At 40.0% G+C, this 15,514-nt stretch overlaps 1 protein-coding gene and 1 long non-coding RNA gene across 7 annotated transcripts in view; one reads left to right on the forward strand and one right to left on the reverse strand.

Annotated features, from left to right (window-relative positions):
• Positions 1–95: 95 nt before the first annotated feature.
• Positions 96–15,514, reverse strand: part of LOC148381635 (uncharacterized) — a 65,828-nt gene continuing 50,409 nt past the window's right edge. The window contains exons 3-4 of the long non-coding RNA XR_015854389.1: positions 641–756; positions 96–569 (exon numbers count right to left, since the gene is read on the reverse strand). This is a non-coding gene — a long non-coding RNA (uncharacterized LOC148381635). The remainder of the gene's footprint in view (positions 570–640; positions 757–15,514) is intronic.
• lama2 (laminin, alpha 2) overlaps positions 647–15,514 on the forward strand; it is a 64,442-nt gene continuing 49,574 nt past the window's right edge. For 3 of the 6 annotated variants that reach the window (XM_088362036.1, XM_088362039.1, XM_088362040.1), the window contains exons 1-5: positions 648–937; positions 11,890–12,060; positions 12,132–12,244; positions 14,513–14,564; positions 14,716–14,906. In XM_088362036.1, coding sequence (XP_088218162.1) covers positions 742–937; positions 11,890–12,060; positions 12,132–12,244; positions 14,513–14,564; positions 14,716–14,906 — 723 coding nt within the window. In that variant the 5' untranslated portion in view covers positions 648–741. Of the gene's footprint in view, positions 938–11,889; positions 12,061–12,131; positions 12,245–14,512; positions 14,565–14,715; positions 14,907–15,514 lie in introns of all 6 variants that reach the window. The other 3 variants (XM_088362035.1, XM_088362038.1, XM_088362041.1) reach the window with 2 other exon arrangements.

Here is a 15,514-nt window from a genome sequence, read left to right on the forward strand (position 1 = left end):
GAGCGAATGACTAACCGATCTAAAAGGGATTTTTAAATTCATGTATAGTCGATGTATAGAAGAATAAAGATGCAATATTCATTTTTGGGGCAAGGAGAAAAGATGAGACTGGTCGCCAGCCAATTGCAGGACACTAATAAAAAAAATTACAGACGTCCATCAGTTCAGCCTGTGTTTGTTTCCGAGTCCGAGGGTCACGGTTCCATCACGGCAGTCACTCAGCGGAAGAACACTTCAACACGAGTGCAGCAATTGAGCACGCCTCCAAATTCACAGCATAATAAGCTATTTGCATTACACGGAGCACAAGGATGCAATCCAGTCGGCGTTTTATTTGATTAGAAGTAGGGCCCAGCGTACACGGCGCCGCATTGTTCGCTCATATTTAAACACAATTGGAGCAGATGAAATGCGCCGCACGCCAAATGCCTTTTCAATGCTGCAAAGTGCTTGGCGCTGAAATAGAAGTCATTTGTGGTTTGTATTTGTCTACTTGCCAGGAGAAGATCTCTTTGTTGCTGGCGTGATACATTTATTGTTCAATTTTCAATCATCGTTATTAATCAAGCCTGCAAAAAACGGATGTTTGATTTTACCGAACTGTTCAAAATGTTTATCGTAATGCAATTTTTTTTTTTACCTCTTGAGTGTGTTGAATGTTCCAGGGCAGCAGGAGGAGCCCTAAAACAGTTGTGAAGTTGGATCCAAACTTCTGCTTTCTTCATAGGACAACATCCCCACATGTTCCAGTCAGACCTAGACAAGAAGGAGGAGAGAAAGGAAGAAGAGGAGGAGGAGTGTAAAGTTTGCTTCAACTCTTTGCTCGCAACACGCCGGCTTCTCCAAAAAACCTCAGGCGGGACAAACATGACGCGGCTCGGGGTGCTGGTGCTCCTCGCCGCGTTGCTATGGCGATGTGGCCACGCGCAGCAAAGAGGTGAGCGTCTACTTGTCTATACGTCGTTATGCAAGAGCACATTAATGATGACGTCACGTGAGGTTTAATGAGCTAATTAGTCAGTAGCAACCTTCTCAAGAAACACAAGCATCTCGGCGTATCTCATTACGATTTTTTTTTTATATAATTTGAATGGAGAATCACAATTAGCATGTTTCTCTTAATTCTATATACGCAACTTAAAACCAATCACTAGAAATTAAATAGAAATACACATTTTAATTTTACTTTGAATTATTCAACATGGTAAAGCCAATCAACAAATCTGTTTATATATCACAATTATAGAATAAACTGCACGTATTATATGTAAAAGTACGAAATGAGATTTATATTTCAAAATGGTTACATTGAAGGAGGTTTGAAATTCACTTTGATCAACCATGCTAGTGTATTTGAACGGGTGTTCCTCTTAATACTGTTAGCAATGAAAATATTAATTAGAAGTTATCTTCAAAGTAATTACAGATGTGTTTATCAGATTATGTTAATGCTAATTCAACTAAGGTGTGCTGAACGACTTGTGAGCTCCCCGAGGCATCATTGAGATTGTGAATCCGGTGTTTCTCTCTCTCTCTCTCTCTTTTTTTTTTTTACTCTTCAGGCCATTAGAGAAATCAATATTTTCATGAGATGGATCCATCTCAATGTTGCTGAAACATGTTGATCGCACCCTTGCTTTGTTAATGTGAAAGCTGCCACGCTTAGTTGGATGGGTTTGATAGAAGAAGCTTCCACTGGGAAATCTATCAAACTTTCTCAACTCGGAAAGCCGAACTTACTGCGAGTAATTGATGGTTTCTCAAAAATAAGTGAAGGGGAAAAAAAAATATGATTAGTGGAAGAACCCACATTTGAAAGTAGTCCACATGAATTTTCCGATGTATCATTGTTTGTGTGTATATTTAATTTAGCGTTTTCCTTTCGGGCCTGTGCCCACAAAAAAAACCCTGCACATACTCTGCAGAACAAAATCTTTTTTTTTTGTGGGTGCATGCACACTCCCTGCTTTGTTGTCAGAGCCACACTGATAATGCTAAGGAGAAAATCAATAGTTAATTCTTCCAGGGACACAATAGCTTGCTCTGCCCACCTCGGCTTTGCCTTCGTGAAAGGAAAGATAGAAGGCGGGCACGAGTTGATGAATTAGTAAGTGTGTGTTTGTGTGTTGACAGAGGCGCCTAGATCTTTTCTGGTTAGCAACACAACATATCTACATGTACAATTTAAGGCCAGACATTTTAACCATACTGTATTTTTCGCACTATAAGGCGCACCGGATTATAAAGCGCACCGGATTATAAGGCGCACTGTCGGCTTTTGAGAAAATTGGAGGTTTTTAGGTGCGCCTTATAGTGTGGAAAATACGGTAACAGCAATCCCTGTATTTTTTTCATATCATTCCAAAAATACATCCAAATATTGGCCTTGATGTGCTTTCAGTGCACTCACGGGAAAAAGGAGCATCTTGTTGTCTTGTTCCTCTTCACCTGTTTGAATGTGAAGTGTGTGGGTAGCTCAACCTATGGACCTCATCTTCCAAACACTTGAGGGCTATTTAAATACGAGGACTCTCTGATGACTCTTGTTTGCAAATCAGCGAGCTTTTTAGTTTGACTCATTTGCAGGCACCTCCGTATAGTTACTCATTGAAAAAAAAATGTGGTAGTAAAACTTTCGTGAGTCGATGGTTTGACCTTGCGGTTAGCCTGACACAGATGTACGCCCACTGACCCTTACAGGCCTGCAGCTGCAAAGAGTTTACCCCCCACCCCCCGTCCTTGCGCCTTCTCTGGATGTTGTTTTCCCCTCTCTGATCTGTCCACATGCTTATATTTTGCCAAGAAAGCTTCCTGGGGTAACACATGGTGTCAATAATGACCCCCCCCCCCTACACACACATGCATCCCCTCCTCCGCTGCATCCTCTCATGGCTACTACTTTCTCCAGCTTCCTCGTTGGTGTATCCTTTTACTGACAAATAACATTTGTACATGCTTTATGAAATCCGGCTGGACTATAACTTTATATTTAAAAAAAAAAAGAAAACATCAAACATGTTTCCCTGATGGATTCAGGTACCATTTTCACATTTCCACCCATCAAAAGCTTTCTGCACTTTTGTGTTGTACCATTTCATCATTTCACCCGTCTTTACTGCTCGCTCCCCCCCTCCCCTCCCCTTCTCATTCCCTCCACTACACTACTCATCTCTTTCTCCACCTCCTCAGCAGCCTCCCTTTCATCTTGGAGTTAGAGCGTGGCTCACAACCTCTGCAGCCATAGCCGAGATCTATGTTTGGCCTCACTTTATTTGCTCGTAGTTTGCTGCTGGTTGGTTCAACGCAGCAGTTGGCTAAGCCATTCACTGATTGTCAAGTGAAAAATAACAAAAAATGACCAGATTCACTTCCTTTGGCTTTTTTTTTGCTCACCTCTGTCAATTTCAAAGGTGGCTGTTTTATGTTGGAAGTATGGATTCATCTGGTTTTTAGTAGACCGCTGGTTATGCTCAACACATGCTCACAGCATGTATTGGTATCATGGGAAGCGATTCCCAGCCGAAGGTTTGTTGTTGCATCTGTTGGTTTGGTGTGTGTGGTCATGCTGTGATGATTTTTTTTTTGTTCGTCCCGACCTTCAATATTAAGTTGAACTCTAACGTCTCACACTCCTGATCTTTGACCCTTCTGAATTGCCTCATGTTATAATAACCTTACCCTGCTGTGTGGTCCTAGCCCTAAAGGCCTGATCTCCTCTAGAAGTAAAAACGAAGTGGTCATTGGAATGTTCGCAGTAATAGAATGGATAGTTGGTTCTCATTTTATTTCCATACATATTGGTTACCGTATTTTCAGCACTATAAGGCGCACCTAAAAACCTCAAATTTTCTCAAAAGCCACCTTATAATCAGGTGCGCCTTATATATGGACCAATATTGAGCCACTACAGCAGGCGTGTCCAAAATCCGGCCCGCGGGCCAAATGTATATATATCTTATATATGGTCAAAGTTTTAAAATGGGCCATTCATTAAAGGTGTGCCTCATAATCCGGTGCACCTCATATATGGACAGTTTTAAAATGGACCATTCATTGAAGGTGCGCCTTATAATCCGGTGCGCCTTATAGTGCGGAAAATACGGTACTTTGAATTAAAAACAAAAAAAATCACTCAAATTGAAAAGTGAATCACTGAATCAAAGACTCCTGATATCTGTATTTGCTGGCAGATATGTATGCAGTGCACATCGACACTTTGCAACTAACCTTCTAGGTAGCATTGAATTCAAGCACACACACACACACACACAGCAAAAGAGAAAGCAAACAGAAAAGCCATTATTTTCTTGCTGAATGTTTGTGTGATTCCGCTGATAAAGCATCAGATAGAATAAGAGTCTATCAGAATAGCCTGGTTGGTTAGAAGGCATTTATAAACCGCTTGCCTATGTGTGTGTTTGTGTGCACCCACACAGCTAAGGAAATACTGCGAGAAGTGGAGCTAAGGTGGCAGGAAAAAAAAAAAAAAAAAAAGTTTCTGCATACATTTTGATTTTCTATTATTCCTGTGGCTTTTCTCACTCATGCTGTGTGTACACAGAGAGAGAGAGAGGTCTGTATTCAGAAGTTCACATTTCCATTAGCTTTTTCTATTTCCATTTTTGTGGTCCAAGGTAAACCCACAGAGAGGCCAATGCAAAGCAAACGTTCGACAAAAAGATGAAAAATGTGTGTGTGTCGGAACACTAATAGACTGGCTGCATCTGGGAATTAGGTGCAAGGTTATATATAAGTTACTCGTCCACAATGTCACTTTGCTGCTGAGGACACAATAAGTATATTTGGTATGTTGCTGTATTAATTATTATCTGCACGACCTTAAGGAGAAAAAGTCCCGAGTCAGCGGTGAAGACTAGCTAAAAAGTCTAGCGAGCTAAGACAGGCTTTAATATCAGTGAGTTATTTGGATGTTTCTCTTCTTGCTGACCTTGTTTGGACGTGCCGAGGATAGCCGACCTAAGCGTTTAGACGCTGGGTGGTCCGTCAGCACATTTATTCTCAGAGAAGCTCGGTTAAAGCAAATCAAGACGTTCATTGTTTGTGAGGACGCCTTGAATAAAGGCTCTTTTTTGTCTTGTTTGTATTAGCTGAGCTCATTCTGTTGAGAACTAAAGCCCCAAGAAACACATTCTAAGGGGGATCTTGCATCTTACCTGCCAACGTTATGCACAGCAGACATTAATGATCCAACAACAGATCTCCAAAAAGCTCCGACTTATCTCCGTTTGTGGATGCTTTAGTGAGCAAATAACACCTGACCCTCTGGGAAATATCTTTGGGGGTATACTCTGATCTTCAAATTAAGTTCCGCACACCTAGGTATTATAACAATACTGCCGCGACCTTAATGTCAGCATTGTACGAGAACTTTTTGACCCGCTGAATATTTTCCCACAATAGACTTTGGCCAAATGCAGATTTGAACGGAAACATATATCAGGGTGTTGCGTAAGCTAATGAAAATAATGTCACGGGGGAAGTGCGAGGTAATCACGGCTGAAGAAAATATTTTGTTAGCTGGTCAGTGTGTTTTGTACATTTCATCACTATTTCACAACAAACGTGTCATCATCGTATCTCCACAGCGATAAAATGTTGTATTCCGTGCTTTGCTGTATTTTTTTTTTTTTGTGCTGCTGGGCATAAGTCCATGCGTAAAGCATTTCTCATATTGGGAATTCCTTCCAGGGATTGAAACTGAATGACTTCACAAAGTGTTGTAATCGGGGATCCAGATTTCATCCACTTGCTCACCCCAAATAATCTCTCCTGTTTATTCAACGTTTTCATTTTCTCAACTGATCGCATTTGACCCATTTCTTCTATCTTGATTGATTCACTTGTGTTTTTCTTTTGACCCTCCATCCTCCCATTTTTTTTTCTCTTCCTCTCACTCCTGCCCATAGGGGCTCATTCATAACCTGTACCCATTACCCACCAAGCTATTAGGTTTTGCTAACAGTGATATCCATTGGGTGAAAATCAATGTCTATCCAGGGAGCAGTTTGTCCGTAGTGCCACTGTAATGAATGCTACGCGCTCCGCTACACGAACGTGGAAACACACTTTTCTTTCACACACATACGCGCGAGTACGCTCCGTCGTGTTCTCGTCTTGTTTTAACTTCGTATGAATTTGTGAGTTGACACCAAAAAAAATGCAAAACTCAACCACATTAACAACGTAATCAATTCCATCGGGCCAAACACAATCAGACCAGCTATTAGCAGAAGTCATCAGCGAGGCCCAAAATCAGTGAGTCAGCATCCTGGAGTTCAGCTCTGCCCTGATCAATAGTCATCTTTTAATACTGCGTGAGAGCCCAGAATTAAAAGCATTGAACACAGACATCACTTGAACTGATTGTTTTAATCGTTTTCACTTGAAAGTCATTTGGGATAAGGAGGATATTATTTCCATTATAGCCACAATGACCTAAATTGACCTAATTTTGGGTTCTTTAGTACCGTATTTTCCGCACTATAAGGCGCACCAGATTATAAGGCGCACCTTCAATGAATGGGCCATTTTAAAACTTTGTCCATATGTAAAATATATAGATTTGGCCCACGGGCTGGACTTTGTACACGCCTGCTGTAGTGGCTCAATATTGGTCCATATATAAGGCGGCTTTTGAGAAAATTGGAAGTTTTTAGGTGCACCTTATAGTGTGGAAAATACGGTAATTCTGGTGTACCAGGAAGGACATATCACCTGTTTCGTTAGCCTGGGTTGTGATCATCAGAACCGCAAATTATCATAATTTCCAGACTTTTCGGCAGACGCGGTTACAAGCGTGTGAACGTTTCACTGCGGCCGGATGTCCAAATCCTGTTTTTGATTAACATCTGTCTTTTTATTCATTCTGGCTTGCAATGATTGTAGCTCATGCTCAAGTCGTTGGCTGACATCTGTTAACAGGCTGTGAAGTGCTTCAGTTAGAGTGGGGACTACAGTACAAAAATGTAAGATTAGTAAAAAAAAAAAAAAATGAGAAAGGACTCTGAAAAATAAAAGCTGAAAAGATTTAAATGAATGCTATTAAGGTTTGTTGCCTGTTTTGTTTTGTTCAATCTCCTCTGTAACTCCTTCTTTTGCAAAACTCATGCACATCCATCTGGATTTCCAATTACCCAGAATCCCTTGTGTACCCCACTGGCCTCATCCAGAAAATGATGTTATTTCCTGGCCTGTCAAGACTAAATGTACTAAGTCCGTAAGAGCATGTGCACACTCATCTACAAAAAAAAAAAAAAAGGAATACTGACATTGTTAAGCCACAAGTCATCCCGTTCTTTTTTTTCCATGCATTGTAAATTTGTTGGGGTACCAATGCGCTCAGCAAAACATTCCTGTCATAACATTCCGACGAAAGTCTTTTGAGGTTGCTCCGTGTAAGACCTTCAAAAGTTTCGTCCCACAATTAACGTATGCAAACCCCGCCGCCGTCTCGATTTTGTTGTGATCGCAAAAGTGTTATGAGCTTGGAGCGCTTCAGTGACGACAAGGTCAAAATGTGGATCACTAAGCCAGACTTTTCAGTCAAAGTCGGAGCAATCGCTTTTGACTGCTGAGCTAAAGATAAATACCAAAAGTCATATTGTATGTCGGGTTATAGCAGTTGTAGCTATGAGAAGATTAGATTCTTCAGCGGTAATAAATCTTGACTAGTCCAGAGATCAAGTTGCTCTCCTGTAAATCTGCGCAACGGCATGTTTTCATTACCAAGCCCAACATATTCCACATAACCCCCCCAGACAGTGTAAATGTGTGTATTTGTTTGTGTGTGTCTGTGTGTGTTGTAGCCTTGGCTGATGATGGGGTGAGTGCAACACAAGGCTAACCCAGATGAGTTCCTGCTTAAATCATACATGTGCATTTCAGAGGTGCTTGGGGATGATTTAACAATGTCCACTGCCTCATCAGGTATGATGAGTGTGTGTGTGTGTGTGTGTGTGTGTGTGTGTGTGTAGAGGGACTCCTCGTAACACGGCTTGATAGATTTACTTCTAGCTGTCCTGAACAGGCTTAAATCACTTCAACCACTTATCCAGGAGTAATTGAAAGATTCTGGCTGGACTTTTTTTTTTTTTAAGATCCGACTTCGTATCGTTTCAATGCGGAACAAATTTAGGTGTTTGATTGACTGCCTGTCCAAAATATATTTTTCCAGTTTTGATGTCTGTGTTGTTTCTTCTTGTCTGCAATGTGGATTTAATTGCTGAGAGAACCACAAGGCATCAACCCCCTTTTCAGGGAGGGAGGGGGAGTAGGGGGGGGATTACCGTCTTTAACTCGGTGGTTTTCCTGTTTAGTCTGACTTTATGACTGTCTGGGAGAGGACATCATTTGCAAAGATCAACCCCGGCACAAATATTCAAACACTAAATTGTGAATGTGTGATTGTTTTTCTCTGTGTGGGAGAGAGAAAAAAAATGGATGGAACCTCCGAGGCATTTAACGTAGGTGTATTAAGTAATATGAGATCATTTGATACTTGAATAAATATAACGTTGTTGCTGTGGCGGATTTATGATCGTCACAAGGGCTTTGACGTTGGAGATGCCATTGTGAGTCTAATTGGAAAAAAGCAGGGAAGTGGGTGGGGGGGAAATATTCTGACCTTTCTGATCCGCCCACATGTGCTGTCTGTTTTTTATTTTGTTTGTTTAATAAATAATTCAAGACAGTATTTCTACAAAGGGTGACTGTTTGCTGGAGGTTTTCATTTCGGAGCTTCATTTCAGACTCGGACCACAGGCCGAGGCAGGAAGTCCGAGTGAGAGGAGGATGTTGACTTAGTTTTTCATTTCTCCTAAAACCCCCTGGAGGTGGGGCGAGAAGTGACCACCAGATGTAGAAAGACATTTTTATTGCGTAGAAGTTAAAAAGCTATTTTTATGAACACCACTGTATCCCAGATTTGTATCCAAATCGTTCTTTTCGGCAATGTGATGTAATAAATCGGAAAACTGCCGCCTGCCACTTTGAAATATGACAACAATAGTTCAGCAAAATAAAGACACAAATGTGATTGTCGGCAGCCTTTACGTTTTTATATTTGTTTTCCGTAATAGATTTCCACAAGCATAATTAAGAATTTTTTTTTCCATGGAAGTCTTGATTTTTTTCCCGAGCCTTAGATCATGAGTCTAATCTGATCGCACCCGATATGTTACCACTGTATTTGTCCCTTATTAGACTTCATGAATAAAACATGAAAAGCAAGTTATAAAAAAAATAAATAAAATAAAAGCAGCAATGATGCAGAGTATTAATGAGTCCTGCTGTTTTCAGTTGGCTGGAGGGATTTAATGAAGCGACTGGATGGTTTTGTATATCACCAAAGCAGCTTGTGAGCCTCAGACAAAATCTGATTTCATGGTTTTTGTCGCATTTTGTCTCCTTGTGTCTCCTAATTTATGTACATCTGCTGGCTGGGGTCTAATTTCATTCCAATAATTATTGTTTGACATCCTGTTTGTCCTATATTTCATAAATTTTAGGTCTTTGCAATTGTCAGGTTCTTTTAAAATGATATTTGGTGGTTAATATTTTCCATCACCTTTTAGATTACCAAAGGATATCGAAATGTAAATATATATCACTGTTATGAATTTATTGTCGTCACTGATTTCTTTTTCCTTGTCAATATATTAAGACCAAAATTCCGACCTATTAAAATTCTCATCCGGGGCATTCCCATGAGAATACACAGAATTGCTGAGGTGTGGAAGTTCTTGTTGCTTTTCAAATTCTTTCCATTTCAACTCTCATTGAGAGAAGTTCCTCGATCTCATGTAAATGAGACCTTCAGATGTTTGCATTCATCTGGATCCTCTCCCGTCTGGTTAAGTTCTCGTCCAAATGATTTGGACATTTGCATTCTGGCATTGCTCCTTTGAATAATGTCGAGGGTTTGAAGTGTACACGAGAGATTTTCTTATGATATGCAGAGATCAGAGAGGTTAGGTTGTATGTTTGTGCAGATCTCCGTGTGGCTCGTTAACATCAGTTGTTTGCTTTGTGCATGTCAAACTTGATTTGATCCATATTTTAGCCGTTTTTTGGACACTTACAAGGAAAGTATAACTTCAGTTCTTAATATCAAAAATAATTCCGATATATTGCGGTTTTGTTATCAATCCGAGTATCTTGAGGTGATTGCAATGTCCTTTCCCAAACAGGAAATGAGTTTTGTTCTGCTGTTTTCCAGATAGCGTCTGGTTTGTTGTTTGCGTTAAGTGAAGTCGAATATCTTCTCACTCCGAGTGCGTAAATATTATTGAAAAGAGAAAAATCGGCTTTACCGTATAGCGGTTTACGTTTTATCCTTTTCATCTTTTTTTTTTTTTTACTCTCCTAGTTCTCCCTGTCTGAGCATTTATCATAACTGTTTAGGGGTGAATAATGCCACAAAAAGCTCGATTATTTTTCAATTTTTCTAAAATGGAACGGCTAACTGTGCCCGTCAGTTTTCCGAACTCTATTTGCTGCCTAGCATTTTTCATTTTTGGTGTTTATACTTGCACACAACTTTTTCTAAATAGATGCATTCACATTTCCCGTATACTACGTGCGAATAAAGCGGATTATAGTCGTCTCATCCCTCATCTCTCCCCCAGCCTTGACCCTTTTAAACAACACTATCGTTCTCTGAGAATCCTTCCATCCATCTCGGCATCTTCATCAATCTTCCCATACCCCCACCCAGCCTGGAACGCTCAAGCGCTGGAGGAAGGAGGTGCACAGAGAGATGATCCCGTCTTTCCTAACCTCCTTTTTATTCCATCATGCTTACATCTCGCCCCCAAAACTCAACAATAACACATCCATCACACACACACACACAGTGGGACACACACATACACTATGAAGACTCATCTTCTCCATGACAGAAGCAGCAAACATCGTTTCCCTGCACATTGTAATAAAGAAACCTTGGGGACATTTTCGGCTTTAATGTGGATTGATCTCCATTACTACTGTCTTGTTTTAGTGACGATATTGATCAAGTTGCCTGGCTCGCTATTCTCTCGTCCAGTGTTTCCCGACTTTTATTGAGCCAAGGCGCATATTTTACACACGGGCAAGTTTCTTTGGTTTTTAGGGCAGCGAGACAAAAATGAAGAACCTGAAGGCAGAAGGATTTGAAATCCGATCCTTGCGTCCATTGTTTTGCTCTCTTTTTATCACCCATGTAACCCACAACCAAATCGGGATGAGTCATCACCAAGCCATTAAGGATTCACTAAAATTCCCTGAGGATGTTTTGGCTGGTCTACCAATTTTCCAGGCAATTAAAGTAATGACAAAATGTCTTCTAAGAAAATCTGAAAGGCCCAGTCAATTTGATGCCCGAAGAAAGAACGTTAAATTAGTCATTTTAGCATCTAGTCATCATCTATTTTGTTGTTAAATATTTTCCATTAACAGTAGCACTGAGTTTTGATTGGACATAATATCAAAGATGATGTGTGTGGGAACATTTCGAAAAGATTATTTGGATGTCTCCAATGTTCTTCACAGTTCGACAGTATTTGACATCTGCTCCAACAGCTGCTCTCATCTGGACACACACGCACTCCACTTCTGGTTCACACGTTTTTCTTTTTTTTTTTTTTTACATTTCTACGTATCTGTGTTTATATTTTCGTGGTAGTGCACCTGTTGAAAAATGACTCGTCCCGCTCGGACCAGACTTGGAAATTTGACATTTCATGCTTCTCATGTTCACTATGTGTCTGATGTTTGCCAGACCGTCACATGTTGAGAATTGTATATATAGTATAAATTTATATACCGTATTTTCTGCACTATAAGCGGAAATATATAAATATTTGCTGTCTTGTAATTTTTTCATTCCAGGTTTATTCCCGGCTGTTTTGAACTTGGCGACCATGGCGAATATTACAGCCAACGCTACATGTGGTCTATCTGGGCCGGAGATGTTCTGTAAACTCGTAGAACATGTACCAGGTCAGCCTATAAGAAACCCACAATGTCGAGTCTGCAATCAGAACAGCGCAAAACCATTTGGTAAGAGAGACTCTCCATCTTGTATTTTCCAAAACAAATTTCTGGAGGACTACTGCTATGTTTGTCAACAGAGCGCCACCCGATCGAATATGCTATCGATGGGACCAACCGTTGGTGGCAAAGTCCATCCATCAAGAATGGAAGGGAATACCACCATGTGACAATCACGTTGGACTTGAAACAGGTACAAAAGAAGCCAAACTGCAATGTCAGCATGAAATCAGATCATATTTGGGACTCTGTGGATGGAAATTGTATCGCTGACAATACCCATTTAGCTCTTTGGAAGTTGGGGTTATTTTCAAAACAGTTTTTAAAACCAGGTCATGTACTTCCTTTGTCCTAGTCAAGCTTCCATAGAGTGCCACAGATTGACAATCGATTATAACAGTTGAGTGCGGGCTTGACGATAATCATCATCTTGCTCGGGTTCTTTAAAAAGCTTTTTAATGCTAGAGACGTTGTTTCTCTTGGCGACCACCTTCTGAGCCAAGAATAACGCTCTTATTTTTAAAAGGCCACATTTTTCTGAGTCATATTTTAGATTATGCTTCCGATATTGTTAATTTAGATGGATGTTTTTTAGATGGAGGTTTTTCTGTCTAGAATATCAACAGCCGCAACTTTTCTAAGACTGCTTAAATCAAGTCATTACTTTCCTTTATGGTCATTATAACATCACATTTTTGTGAAATTTCAGACCACTTCACAATTCTGGTAAATTGCGGTTATTACGGAAATGATTCCTGGAAAGTTTGATGAATGTGGTTTAATGATACACTGATTGGCGGAAGGCGGGAGCTGAAGCTTTCAGAGCCATCGGGATTGTGAAAGCAGCTGTCAATCAAAGTACTTTTAATATCCACACATTATAAATACCACAATACGCACTTTGCTCTTCTGCAATCTCTTCATTACTAAAGCAGATGTGGAAAAAACTAATAAAACCAATTTCAGAGCCCTATTTTATTTTTTTCCACACAGTACTGCAACATTGGAAATGTTGAAATGGCAATAAGACGACTCCATGGTGAATATCTGCTACTTCCTTGCCTGCAACTTTGCCAAGGAATAAAATTGGTTGCGTCAAGAAGCGGGCCAGAAACGTCTTTATGAGTCCAGTGAGATGTTAACACATTTCCAATGACTGTAAATTTCGAGACCCTGTCTTGTGGCAGATGCACCTGTCAGCTTGTCTCTTGTTTTTTTATGTTAGCATCCCAGAACTGATTTCGCTTGCATAACCGTTCTGAGTCTCATAATTAACTCCTTTTAACGATTAATTCGGATTTTTACTATCGTGTGTCTATCAGTGGTACGTAAACAACAGCTGTTCCTCGTCCGAAATTGTTTGTCCGAAGATTGGAGACATAACATGAATTCCTTACAGTTTGTTTAATGGCAGGCTATCCTAAAACACTGGATGAAGACCTTAAATGGTCAGCTGGAGTAAAAGAAATCCTTGAAAGAGCTTGTTTGGCAAAACTTTTAGCTGTGGTCAAATCTTTTGAGTGCTTTGTGATAATGAAACGATTGCTAAGATTGTCATCTGAGCAAATTTGTTGTTTTTGGAGAATCCAGATGTGAGGTATTTTCAAAGCAGTTATCTGTATTTGGGGAAAACTTTGTACAAGACGTTCTAGGATGCAATCTTTTTTTATGTCCATCCTTCCAGGAGAACATTTTTAAGGTCCCATGTCACTGATATTGGAGGAGAGAGCCAGACAATTTTTTTTCTAGTTTTAGTTTGACCCAAACATGTTTGATGGTTAGTTTTTACTTGACTTGTAAATAAATATATCTTAATGTTTTTGGTAGATTAAAAATGGAATTAAATACCTGTACAAGTCAATCCGTCCACAGTAGCACTTTTAATGATAATTTATTTCTCATTTTAATATTTTACATGTTGACGCCATGTTAATTCATGGACTTGGAAATGAATCAAAGCTTACTCTGATATGAATACAGCACATGTGAAAGTCACTCTTTTGTACGGTGTATGAGTAACTGCTATCAGCTTACTCTGAAATGTAACACACACACACACACACACTGCTTGCACCACTGCAATGTGACACTGGTGCCCACATCAAAAGATGACTCTCATTGAATTGAGTTTAGACTGTTGTGTATTAACCTACCGTATTTTCCGGACTATAAGGCGCACCTAAACACCTAAAATTGTCTCAAAAGCCGATAGTGCGCCTTATAGTCCGGAAAATACGGTACTTATGGTGTCGACAACATTGAATGAGCATTTTATGACTACATTTTTCCACCACCACTAGACCTTGGAGAAAATATTATATCCTTAATCGAAAGCATTTATGTGGTGTAGAAATGGTTATTGGGCTTTCCCCATTTTCTTAAGTGAGACATATCTGTAATCATCATCCATGTGTAAACACAAGTATGCTTCAAACATCATTAATCTTCTTTATATTTTCAGGTTTTTCAGATAGCTTACGTGATCATTAAGGCTGCCAACTCGCCTCGCCCGGGTAAGCGTTGCATTGCATCATCATTATTTAAAAAGCACTGTTTTGGACTACAAAAAGATTTACGGGGAAGCACATTAAAAAGTTCATAGTCAGATATATCGTCATTGCCTTGGGAATACAATGAATATCTTGAAAATATTTCCCTCTGCAGGTAACTGGATCTTGGAGCGTTCAATAGATGGCGAGACCTTTGAACCGTGGCAGTTCTTCGCCCTCACAGATACCGAGTGTCTAACCAGGTTTAACATGAATCCGAGGACGGGACCTCCGTCATACACCAGAGATGATGAAGTTATCTGCACATCTTTTTATTCTAAGATTCACCCTTTGGAGAACGGCGAGGTAATTTTATTTGGATTCAATTGTAGTGATCATCTTAAGGGCATGAAAGATTAGCATATTCAAAAATAGATTACAAAATGAAATAATTGTCTTTGTTTTTCCGAGCAGGTCAGGCGGAGGGCATTAAAAAAAATAAATCACTGTGATAATTAAAATTTCAGACAACGTTAGATTATACATAAGTGAAATACTTCTGACGACAGTGGTTGCTTATTTATATGTATATAAAAAAAGATGTTTATAATTGTCTTGCTGCAATTATGTGCCATGCTAAAAGTGGAATAATAACTGACATTAATGAACTGAAGGATGCACACACACACACACACACATTTGCAACACGGGCCTCTAATTGTATTTGCCTGTCTTGGATACGTTTGCACATTGTGTGTGTGTTTATCCTGTACATGTGTGTTTGTGTGTGTGTCCTGTGGGAGAACACTGGAGGGGAGGGTGTGTGTGTGTGTGAGCGAAGAGATGTCAAGAGCCGCAAGTAACGGAGGAGTCTGAATGTGCCGAGTGTGTGTGTGCATGCTTGTGGTTGACAGCTCCCGAGCCGTCTGATCACAGTGCAACTATAATGAGTCACACACACACGCACACACACA

The sequence above is a fragment of the Syngnathus floridae genome, chromosome 19 (assembly GCF_059516105.1).
Source record: "Syngnathus floridae isolate MCC-2025c chromosome 19, RoL_Sflo_1.0, whole genome shotgun sequence".
In the NCBI taxonomy this organism is placed as follows: Eukaryota; Metazoa; Chordata; class Actinopteri; order Syngnathiformes; family Syngnathidae; genus Syngnathus; species Syngnathus floridae.